The sequence below is a fragment of the Microcebus murinus genome, chromosome 27, assembly GCF_040939455.1.
Source record: "Microcebus murinus isolate Inina chromosome 27, M.murinus_Inina_mat1.0, whole genome shotgun sequence".
NCBI lineage: Eukaryota > Metazoa > Chordata > Mammalia > Primates > Cheirogaleidae > Microcebus > Microcebus murinus.
In genome coordinates this window covers 13594346-13606345 of record NC_134130.1, presented here as the reverse complement: position 1 = coordinate 13606345, position 12000 = coordinate 13594346, and the positions used below count along the sequence as shown (strand labels likewise).

The following is a 12000-nucleotide window of genomic DNA, read 5'->3' as shown; positions in this document are numbered from 1 at the left end:
TTAGTTCTTCCCTCTTACTCAGTGGTAAGTAAGATCACTTTTGCACTTAGTTGTGTGGATTTCCTCTGTTCGTAGATATGTTGGGAAAGAATATAAGGAGCAGAAGGGGCTGTGGCACCACTTCACGGATGTGGAGCGGCAGATGACCGCACAGTACTATGTGACAGAGTTTAACAAGAGGCTCTATGAACAGAACATTCCAACACAGATCTTCTACATCCCATCCACAATATTACTGGTAAGATTAAAGAAATCAAGGATTGGTTCAACAGGTTGTATATGTATATTAGATTAGATTTCTGTTACCTACCTGTGTACTTCTACCATCATTCTGGTAAAATCCAATAAACTCCATGACCAGAATCCTTCATCTACTTCATTGGTTTCATTGGCTTCATTTGCTTCCATCTGCTTAGATTTGTAATAGTATGACCCTGAATGCATCATTTGGATCCTCCCAGTCACACCTGAATATCCATTGATCTAAACACCTTTAGTAAGAAAAATTAATTATTACCATTTTACTTTCAAATAATTCTAGTTGTTAGGAAGTTCCTATATTTGGCCCAAATCTATCTTCCTTTAACTTCTATCCATGGATTACAGCCCTGCCTTCTGGGACCACTGAGACCAGTCTCTCTCCACAAAGATACCCCTTTAAATAGATCAAGACCAATATCCCCATTGAGTTTTCTATTCTTTGGATCAAGAAAGCCCTGCTCCCCCAAATATATTTAGATCCTTAGTGCATTCATGCTTACAGTAATTTTTTCACTGGCCAGAGATATTTTTATTTTTTATCACTCATAATAATAACTATTAATATCATCCATTTTGTACCTTCTTTTTATTTTTAAATATTATGGGTACATAATAGTTGTATATCTTTGTAGGGTACATGTGACATTTTGATACAGGCATTTAATGTGTATTAATCAAATCAGGGTAATTGAGGCATCCATCACCTCAAGCATTTATCATTTCTTTGTATTAGGAACATTCCAGTTCCACTTTTTTATTTATTTTAAAGTATACCCTAACTCATTGTTGATTATAGTCACTTTTTTCTGCCATCAAATAGTTTATTCTATCTTTTTTTGTACCTATTAACCATCCCCATTTTATTCTCCCTGCCACCCTTCCCAGGCTTCAGTGACCATCATTCTATTCTGTGTCTCCATGAGGTCAATTGTTTTAATATTTAGCTCCCACATATGAGTGAGAACATGTGAAATTTGTTTTTCTGTACTTGGCTTATTTCACTCAACATAATGTTCTACAGTTCCATACATATTGCTGCAAATTGCTTTTTATGGCTCTATAATACTCCATTGTGTACATGTAACACAATTTCTTTATCCATTCATCCATTGATGGATACTTAGGTTGATTTTAAATCTTGGCTCTTGTGAATAGTGCTGCAATAAACATAGGAGTGCAGAAATCATTTTAATATACTGATTTCCTTTCTTTTAGATATATACCTAGCAGTGGGATTGCTGGGTCATAGAGTAGCTCTATTTTCATAGTTTCAGTTTTTTGAGGAACATCCATACTGTTCTCCATAATAATTGCACTAATTCACATTCCCACCAACAGTGTACAGGGGTTCCCCTTTCTTCATGTCCTCACCAGCATTCGTTGTTGCCTTTTTGATATAAGCCATTTTAACTGGGGTGAGATGATCTCATTGTGTTAAATAGTTTTGATTTGCATTTCTCCGATGACTAATAATGTTGAGCATTTTTTCATATACCTGTTGGCCATTTGTATGTCTTCTTTTGAGAAATGTCTTATTCAGATCTTTTGCCCTCATTTTTGTTTTATTTTGTTTTGTTTGAGACAGGATCTTGCTCTGTTGCCAGGACTAGAGTGCAGTGACATCATCATAGTTCACTGCAGCCTCAAATTCCTGGGCTCAAGTGATCCTCCTGCCTCAGCCTCCAGAAGTGCTAAGATTACACATGTGAGCCACTGTACCTGGCCTTTTGCCCGCTTTTTAATTGGATTATTTGATTTTTTTTCTATTAAGTTGTTGGAGCTCCTTATATATTCTAGTTATTAATCCTTTGTAAGATGGGTAGTTTGCAAATACTTTCTCCCATTCTTTTCACTTTGTGGAGATTTCCTTTGCTGTTCAGAAGCTTTTTAGCTTGATATCATCCCATTCATACAATTTTACTATGGTTGCCTGTGCTTTGGGGGTTTCATTTGAGAAGTCTTTGCCCAGACCAATGTCCTGAAGTGTTTCCTCAACATTTTCTTTTAGTAGTTTCATAATATGGGGCCTTAGATTTAAGTCTTCAACCCATTTTTATTTGATTTTGGTATATGGTGAGAGATAAGGGTCTGGTTTCATTCTTCCGCATGTGGATATCCAGTTTTCCCAGCACCATTTATTAAAGAGACCTTTCCCCAATGTATGTTGTTGGCAACTTTGTTGAAAATAAGTTCACTATAGATGTGTAAATTTATTTCTGTATCCTGTTTCCTGGTTCTATGTGTCTGTTTTTATGCCAATGCCATGCTGTTTTGGTTACTACAGTTCTATAGTATAATTATTTGTACCCTCTTTATGTCACTTGCTGTGCTAGGCATTTTATAAACATTAACCTTTGAAACAACTTCACAAAATAGGTCACATTGTACAGAAATTCTTGAGCTGATATTCCAACCCAGAGTCCCAGTGCATGATCTAACTACATGTCCTGGAAAGTTAGCCTCAAGGATAGGTCACTTCAAGGCATAATTTTTAAGTGATCAGTATATGCTTAATAATATGTATGCTGAATAATAACTTTAGGTTCAATTACATGCCACATACAATGTTAAGCACTTTACACAACTTTTTAATATAATCCTTTTAACAAACCTAAAAGGTTATTATGATTATACCACTTTTAAGGAAATTGAAGTCTGGAGAAGTGAAGTAACAAAGCTCTCAGGTGGCAGAGACTTGATTTAAACCAAGACCCACCCAAGTCCAAAGTCAATGGCCTTTACCATTATGCTATCCTGTTTTCCATCTCTATTTTTCAGATTTTAGAGGACAAGACAATAAAAGGATGTGTCAGTGTGGAACCTTACATACTGGGAGAATTTGTAAAATTATCAAATAACACAAAAGTGGTGAAAACAGAATACAAAGCCACAGAATATGGCTTGGCTTATGGTCACTTTTCTTATGAGTTTTCTAACCATAGAGATATTGTGGTTGATTTACAAGGTATGTGAAACTGGAAATTAATTTTTATTTTTAATACTACTTATATGTAAATGTGATATTTCATAACTAGCTTCATAATCATTTGATAGATTGTTCAGTATATAGACTACTATTTAGAATTAAATTAATTGATTCAGGAACTTTGGCCTCCTAGGTTCTTAAGTGCAGCCATTTGATTGAATCCAAATTTAATTTTACAGAACAAATCCTTTTATTAAAAGGGGTGCAGCAGAGAAAGATGAAGCTTTTCTTGCCTTCTTTGGTGCTTAAAAAAGAACAATCTTGAAATCAGAAGGCTGCAGGTTCCCCACCCCTGCCCCGCAAGGTGTCTCATAGTTAGGGAGGATCTGGCTCCTATTCTGTTGGGCTTAATCTCAGAGGAAATCCATGAGAGCTTTTTTATTTTACTCAGGTAGACTTGAGTGATACAGATTCAACACTGTTGCATTCATCTTCTTTTCACTTTTCCCTTTTTTTTTTTTTTCTTTTTTGAGACAGAGGTCTTGCTTAGTGACCAGACTAGAGTGCAGTGGAGTGATCATAGCTCACTGCAAACTCAACCTCCTGGACTCAAGCCGTCCTCCTGCCTCAGCCTCCCAAGTGGCTGGGACTACAGGAGCACATCACGACTCCTGGCTAATTTTTCTGTGTTTTGTAGGGTGGGGTCTTGCTCTTACTCAGGCTGGTGTTGAACTCCTGGGCTTCAAGCGATCCTCCCACCTCAGCCTCCCAGAGTGCTAGGATTACAGGCATGCGCTACCACGCCTGGCCCACTTTTCCTTTTCTCCACCCCTTACCCTTATTAAAAATATGATGTTGGGTTTTATAATTGGAAACATTATGGAATATAAAGCTGTGTATGCTTGCATCTGACTTCTTTTAACATATACATTAATATTTTAATTTTGTTTTAGTTTGTCTGGTATTTTATTCATCAGAATTCTTACTGACAAATACCGTGCACTTCATGTAAATGACAAATGAGATTTATTATAATTATTTCTAGCAATGATTCCATGATTACCCCAAGACATTCCCTATTTCCCCTCCATAGCATTTATCACTCTGTCATATGTTTTACCTATTTGTCGTTTTTGATCTGTTCCCCTTCACAAGAATTTAGCTTCATGAATACAAATATTTTTGACTAGCTTGTTCACTTCTATATCCCAGTACCCAAAACGGTTCGCACAGTGTCTGCACTCAATAAATATTTGTTGAGTAAACACATGAATATATGAGTTAATGAATAAGGCATTAAAGAAAATTCTGAATAATCATGAAAGAAATATTCAAAATTCTGATTTTAATAATCATTCTGTACATTGTTTTGCTTTCTAATTCCTTGAAAATTGGTCATCTGGGTATCATATTTGACAACTATAATTACCCAATATTTCATTCTTCTTCTTAAACCAATCATTGGAATATGCAGCCCAAATTCCTTAGTGGAAATTACTGTATATAAACCACAGGATGACCAAGTTTTTAAAGCATCTCGTTAAGTACGTGTGCGTGTGTGTGTGTGTGTGTGTCTTTGAAAAAAAAACACCTGCCTGACATTTATAGAAGATTTGATACTCAGGTGTGTTCATCTCTCTTGTAGGTTGGGTGACTGGTAACGGAAAAGGGCTCATCTACCTCACAGACCCCCAGATTCACTCTGTTGATCAGAAAGATGTCACTACCAATTTTGGAAAGAGAGGAATTTTTTACTTCTTTAATAACCAGCATGTGGAGTGCAATGAAATATGTCATCGTCTTTCTCTGACTAGACCTTCCTTCAAGAAGCCAAACACGTCATAGACTACCTGGATTGGAAATGCAACAGACCTTAGTGACACTCACCAATATCGAACTCTCCTCTCCTTTCAGGCCCACAAAATATGGCACAGCCTGGTCCTTTTGGGGTTGGGTGAGGCTGTGGCACTGGTTCTGGCCAATGACTTGTGAGGGGAATTGACGAGTGTCACTTTCAGGCCTGCATTTCATTGCCAGGATAAGATCCTGCAAACGCTCTTCCCTGTGCCTCAGTTACCAAGGGGGGGGGGCGGGTAGCTGCTTCTGAGCTTAAGTCCCACAGTGAAGGGACCGTGGAAAGAGCCCCAGCTGATCCCTGATGGAGACAAAGCACTGCTGGGGGGAAAAACACCCAACCTTTTGTTGTTTACGCCATTGCAATTTGGGAGCTTTTTGTCACTATCTAGCAAGACTGATACTATTGGTGCTTTTCCTGTGGATTTAGGAGTTCTTCATATATTAAAAATCCCAGACCTTTGTGACATGAGTTCCAATGTTTTATATAGTTGAATCCACCAATCCTTTATTTGATGGCTTCTTGGTTACATATGGTATTGAGATCTTCCCTGTACTCTGAGTTTCTTTCTTTTTGATTCCCCCATATTTTCTTCCAGTGTGTCGACTCTGCACCGCACGATGGCAGAAGGGCGTGTCTTCACGGCCACCACAGCCCGCCCGCGCCCCACGCAGAGCTGCTGCTTCACGCAGGTGGGGCAGCTCCTTGTCTCGCTGGAAGAACCGCATGGAAGGGAGACCGGTGACATGAGCCAGCTCCTTTCTGCGGTTGCTCTTTGGGGCTGCACCTGGTGCTCTCCCCGCCCCGCCCCCACTTTCCTTCTGAAGGTCTTACCTGGTGGGGGGACTCACACTCGCCTAGGGGAAGAGTCTGGACACTAGATGGTCACCCCTTTCTCAGTTTGGGGGTGCTGCCCAGGCCTCCTCCTGATCGCAACTGGGGCGAAGCAGGCCCATTCCAGTCTTGCGCCATGGGGAGCAGCGTTGGCTGACACCCCAGGCTTCCACCCCTGGGTCCATGGCTGTGTTTCTGCGGAGCCAGGTTCCTCCCGGGGCGCTCGGCCGGTGACAGAGCGCGGCAAGGGCACCCAGCTCAGGACATTTCTAACAACTGACTGTGGCGCGAAGTCTTCCCATTGGCCTGACCAACACTTGTGTAAAACCGGGCCGTAGTCTAGGACTCTGCCTGCCCAGTCCTGCCCCTTTGCCATCTCCTTTCATAGGTGTCAGCCCCGCATCCTGGCCCCCTGTCACTCATATTCCCTCCCGTTGCTCCTTTACAGTGATTTCCCCCATGTCTAATCCTTTCCCCGTATCTGGTTTTTAGAGAACACAAGTTTATTAAAGAAATGGGGGAAAATGTAATCTATCCTATTAACAAAATAAAGGGAGAAAATCATATAATCACAAATGATGCAGAAAATCATTTAATAAAATTCAAAATCAATTCATGGTTTTAAAAAAAGCTCTTCAAACACTCAAACACTAGGCATAAAGGAAAACTTTCTACATTTAATAAGGGGTTTCTTAAGCTTCTTTTGAAAACATCAATACAATAATTAATAGTGGAACAGTTAAAACTTTTAATTCGAGAAGGGGAGCAAGACAAATTTGCCTATTATCCCCATTAACTCTATTCAACATTATAGAAGAGTTCCAAGTAATAAACATAGAAGGAAAAATAGAACTAGAAAATCACGATTTTGCAGCCCTTCATGAAATAATAAATCTGGACAAAAAAAGCATTGATGGCTGCTGAAACTTAGGATACAAGTTGATGGGGAACTTTATCAAGCAGGAGTCAGGCTGATGCTACTAACAGCTCAATCCGTCTTAGCACTAAAAGTGGGACAATAAATTAGTGGTAAAATAACACTTTCGAGGCACTTAGGGATTTCAACTATGGACTAAGCATTAGACAAAATGATGAAGTGATATGTTAGAGATACTCTAGAGAAAAAACAAAAGCAGGTGCAGAAGTGAAAGAAGCTTGGCCCCTGTGCCCTGAAGTTGAAGCAGGGAGGGAAGTACATGGGGATTCATTGTAGCAGTCTTTCTAGTTTTCCATATGTTTTTAAATCTCCACAAAAATTTTTCTTAAATGCAAAAAAGTCATAGAAAGGAAGGAATACCAAAGAAAGTCTGGAGAATGATTAAATAGAGATGACGAAAACTGAGACTTGTATCAAACAAACTAATTAGGGAAGAAGAAAAGGAGGAGTGGTCAATGTGTAAAACCCTGCAGAAAAATCAAGAAAACATAGAATATTGATTGAATGAGAGACTAAGGACATAGACAGAAGATTGCTGACAGCAAAAGAGGCCAGTATTTGACTGAGTAACCTTTTAGATGTTGCTGAACAGGGATCGGGAATCTATGGTCCATGGGTCAAACCCACTGTCACCTGTTTTTCAAATAAAGTTTTATTGAAACACAATCACCCATTCAGTGATGAATTATCTATGGCTGCTTTTACGTTACAATAGCAGAGTTGAGCACTTGTGACATAGACAATATGCAGCAGAGTTACTATAAAAATATTCACCCTGTGGACATTTACAGAAAAAGTCTGTAAAGCTGGGAAAACCTAAGGGAGAGAGAAGCAGAAGCCACAACATGTTTTATAACCTAGTCTCAGAAATAACACACCATCACGTTGATGTTCTGTTGGCCACGCAGACCAACCCACTCGCAATGTGGGAGTAGACCAAAGGGACATGAATACCAGCCAATGGGGATCAAGGGAGGTCACCTTGGAGGTGACACTGTCCTACCAGCCTGAACTGGCCTTGTGCCTCTTCCTACTCCCTAGCCTTTGCTTGTTATACAGTGTGCGTAACAGCTGGTACTTAGGTGTCTAAATAAGTAATTGAATAAGTGAAAGAAACACCAATAATAATTTTTTGTATTTTAGATGACCAATAAGTGCTTCTTAGCTCGCTAACTCTTGCTGCTTACGCTAAGAGGCAATAAGGAAAGAATGTCTGAATTCCCCAGACTTCAGAAAACCATTCTGCAACAAGGTGAGATGTGGGTGGAAAAGTGGATGGACAGAAGGATGGAAATTTGGAAGAAAAAAAAAAAAACAGAATGTCCTCAGTCCCACCCCTAACTTATAAAGAGACTGATTTTGCTTTCTTGTGCTTAAACTTTTTAAATGTTCTCCCTCTATGTTTTAATGTTTATTTCTCATTACAAAATGGATATTGAAAAATTTTGAAGTAATCCTTAGGAAAACTGCATTATCATGTTTCTAAAGTGAATTAAATAATTGGTTTTTATCTCTTGCTCATGGAGTGAGTAGAGTCATGAAATGACAATAATAAAGCTACGTTTCAGGAGTGGAGTTTGATTTAAGGAGACTTTATCTTTGTTCCTTCCGATATCGAAAATGCCAGACTTTTGTTACTGTCTTTTCGCAGTGCTATTGTTTTGAAGGTGATGTTTGTTCTGTGCAGTTTGGATATACAGATGTCCTCTGCCTGAGCCGTTCTGTAGAAATTAGGTGTAAATTGTAAGAAGCAGGAGAGAGTGAGAGAAAAAAAAAATAAATCTCTTTATTATGGTGCATAAACCTTCAGTGTGAGGGAGCTTTGCAGCTGCACAAGGGAAAAAATGCATTCAAAAATATAATGCAAGTGTGAATAATCCTTTCTCGAATGCTGCTTGCAGACTGCCCCAGCTTTGTCAGGTGAACTTGAACCGGGCCATCAGATTTGCCCCTTTTCCCATTGCACACTCTGTCTATCACCCCAGGGCATTCACCATCTTGACTGTTGTTTAAAGAGAACAAGCAATCCATCATTGAGCCAGGGAGTCACTTTCTCATAGAAAAGTAAAATCAGCATGTGACACTACTCAGCCCTCGTGTTTTGCAGATTAAAATGATACATGGCGACTCACGTGTTACTAGGAAGATTAAGTCGGTTATCTTGTTCCGCTGCCCAGACAAAAGAATCCCCCTCCAGCAGTAAGTGGGAGCTTTACCGAAGCTGAAAACATTGGGCTCAACTCTACGGTGGTAAGACAGAGAATATAACAAGAGAACAGAAGAAGAATGTTCTTTTACAGCTAAGTACATTTTTTATTCTCTGCAGGAGATGGTACAAAGAAGAATCCCATCCCAAAAAGAGGGAGCTGTGAAATCTTTGTACAAGTCTCTGCTGTTTCAGATGCCAATTTTATTAGCTGAGATGGACACACAATTTATGGTCTGACTGCCCCACAATTGATTTAAATATGGCGAAATAAATGAGCAGCCGTCCGCCCTGGGGCAGTCAGCTTCCTAAGAGTAAGTTGCAGATCTTGCAGCTACAGTATCAAGTTATTACACCATTATTCTATTGTGTGCTCTACACAGTAATAAAATTTTAAATGAATCTCGTATAGAAATGAGCTCACAATGAAATGCTGGGATACAGCCTTTAATTTATGAGGCCTAGGCAAATAGTTAGCATATTACAGTAAATATTATTTTTTATATAATTGAATTGATAACAGTCTTCCATTTGTTTTTAAAAGTAATTTTCAAAAGGAAGACAACAAAAATAAGTATGAAAGTGTTTAATTTTAGGTTAAATAAGTGCATTCGTTAAAATTAACATAAAAATCCATTTCTCTCTAAAAAAAGCTATTTAGTTTTCAAAACTAAAAAGAATTTTAAAGTTTAGTTTGTGTTTGCCAATTTTAAAGTTTAGTTTGTGTTTTACCTGACAATGGAAGTGACACGGGTTTTCTTTTTAGGGTCCCATGCATTGTAGGCAAAACCGTTGTTAGAAATTTCTTTATTATTCACACTTTGCCCATACTTTGCCATCCCATGCTTTTTCTTAATGTAACATTTTAATGTAACATTTTCTTAATGTTTTTCTAGTCTAAGGGATTTCAAAATCAAAGAATACCCTATTTTGTTACTTTTAACCAAGTTTTCAAACATTACTTCTGTCAACCAGCTATATGTTCTGCAAGAATATGTACTTTTTCTCTGCTAAGGACAGGCACCAGATTTAACCTTTTTCTACACAAACCACGAAAAGGAGAGGGACTGTCGAAGCACTTTTGTTAGACATTTGACATGGTCTTTTCTGAATAACAGAAGGACCCACAGCGACTGGCTTTGAAGGGCCTTGTTCCCAACGTGATTTCAATAGGGAACATTCTCTCTGGACTGAGCACCTGGATCGTGCCCAGTGTTCCCCTGGGCCAGGCAGCAGTCGCTGGGCCACCTGCAGCAGGGAGGATGGAGGGCGAGAGACGCTGCCTCTGGCCAGCTATGTCCTTCCCCAGCCTCCAGGCACCTTCTCGCAGAGGAGCCAGGCCAGGCCAGCTGAGTGACACCCGTCTGAGTGACAGGCCCTTTTGCCCCATTACAGACAAGTTAGCGAGATCCTTCAATGGACATAGATAAAGTTGCAGAGCACTGGAGCCTAGGAGTCTTTGAAACATGTCACGTGCAAAGACTCAAAGCTACAAATTGTTCTGACAAAGGCGATTGCAACTCTCAAAATCCTAGGACTTTCTCGGACAAGTGCCAAGGGAGATGACCTGAGACTGAGCAGGATGTTAGAGACAGCTCTATAATTCGGCATGACCTCAACAACCTGCCACAAAAGAGCCCTGACTTTATCCCTCCTGCCTCACCTCCCCCCTCCCCCCTGCAGCACAGCCCCTGCACTAAGCTGAGCTGGAACACACACTCAACACACAAAGTTATTCCTAAACATCTTTAGACAACATCTAAAGATGAATTCAACTTGGCATTTCTAAAACTCTGCATTGCCAAGTATCAGCTTTCATTACATTCAACTCGTGGTTACCAGAGAGAAGGGGGAAAAATGCAAATGATCAAAAAGACTATTGTTTACGATCCATCCTATTGAGGCCAATTTTTTATTGTTGTTTAGTGGCTGCATAGTAGCTGGTGATCGGGAGACAGACAGCTCCAAATTACCCTAGATGTGAAGGGAAGGCCAGACTTTGTCACCCAATAATTTTAAAATTAGATTAAAATACAGCCCAAGATGAACGAAGTGTATTGATCGTTTAGTATATGTCAACTGCTTTACTTTAGGTTACTTCAAAACTGTTTTTTGAAGATGTCCCCAAAATGCCACACTGAGAATGAACCAGTTTGTATCTCAAATGCTAAAAAGATGAACTGAAAAATATACTTGAAGAAAGTTAATATTTTGTAAATTTTCACAATCATCCCAGTTACCAAGAAAATATTATTTTCAGGAAGCATTTTATAGTTTGGTACAATTGACTCATGCAATTACTAGAAGGGAGAAGAAGAGACCTGCTAAGTGATTTGCATATTTACTGTTATGTTTTCCATTGGAAAGTTTAATTATGTATTCCACTCTGCTGAAAATTGCTTCCCTTTTGCTCCTGCAGAATAATCCTAGAGTTTAATTTCTTTTTCAGACCCTAACAAAATCACATTTCTTATGAAAAGAAGACTGAGAGAGCTGCAGTTACCTACATCTAAATTTAAATTTTGATCTTTAAAGAAATATACCCGCTTTTTTTTTTTCTGCTTTGGAGAAAACTGTTTAAAAATCCAGACTATGAATGGCTTCTTCTCAGCCAGAAAGGTCACTCTGAGTGCACTGTCCACAGCATTAACTAGAAATGACCCTTCTCGTTACTCTCAGCATGTGGGACAGAAGAAACAAATGAAAGGACACACCCAAAAGATGGTTTCTCCAATCGGCCACCTGGATAATGGGAGAGATGCTGTGCTCGGGGTCACGTGGGCCTCCCGGGGCATTGTCCCCGCTGTGGACTGTGGTGGCTGGGTGGCTTCCAGAGTGCAAAACCCTGGGAAACTGTGGGGTCTCCACTGGACCACTGTCCCAAAGTGATGACAATGTGGCCTAATGTCAAAGTTTAGGAACAGTCTCCTTGGTAATTTGTTTCAAATATTAATATTGCCTTTTCTTGATCGCATATTCCT

At 39.4% G+C, this 12000-nt stretch overlaps 1 protein-coding gene across 6 annotated transcripts in view; it reads left to right on the top strand.

Moving 5' to 3' along the window:
- The window catches only part of ALPK1 (alpha kinase 1), a 107798-nt gene extending 98752 nt beyond the window's left edge, over positions 1 to 9046 (top strand). For all 6 annotated transcript variants that reach the window (XM_075998248.1, XM_012766174.3, XM_075998245.1 and 3 more), the window contains 3 exons: positions 76 to 238; positions 3040 to 3226; positions 4833 to 9046. In XM_075998248.1, the coding sequence (XP_075854363.1) occupies positions 76 to 238; positions 3040 to 3226; positions 4833 to 5032 (550 nt within the window). In that variant the 3' untranslated portion in view covers positions 5033 to 9046. The remainder of the gene's footprint in view (positions 1 to 75; positions 239 to 3039; positions 3227 to 4832) is intronic.
- The last annotated feature ends 2954 nt before the right edge of the window (positions 9047 to 12000 follow it).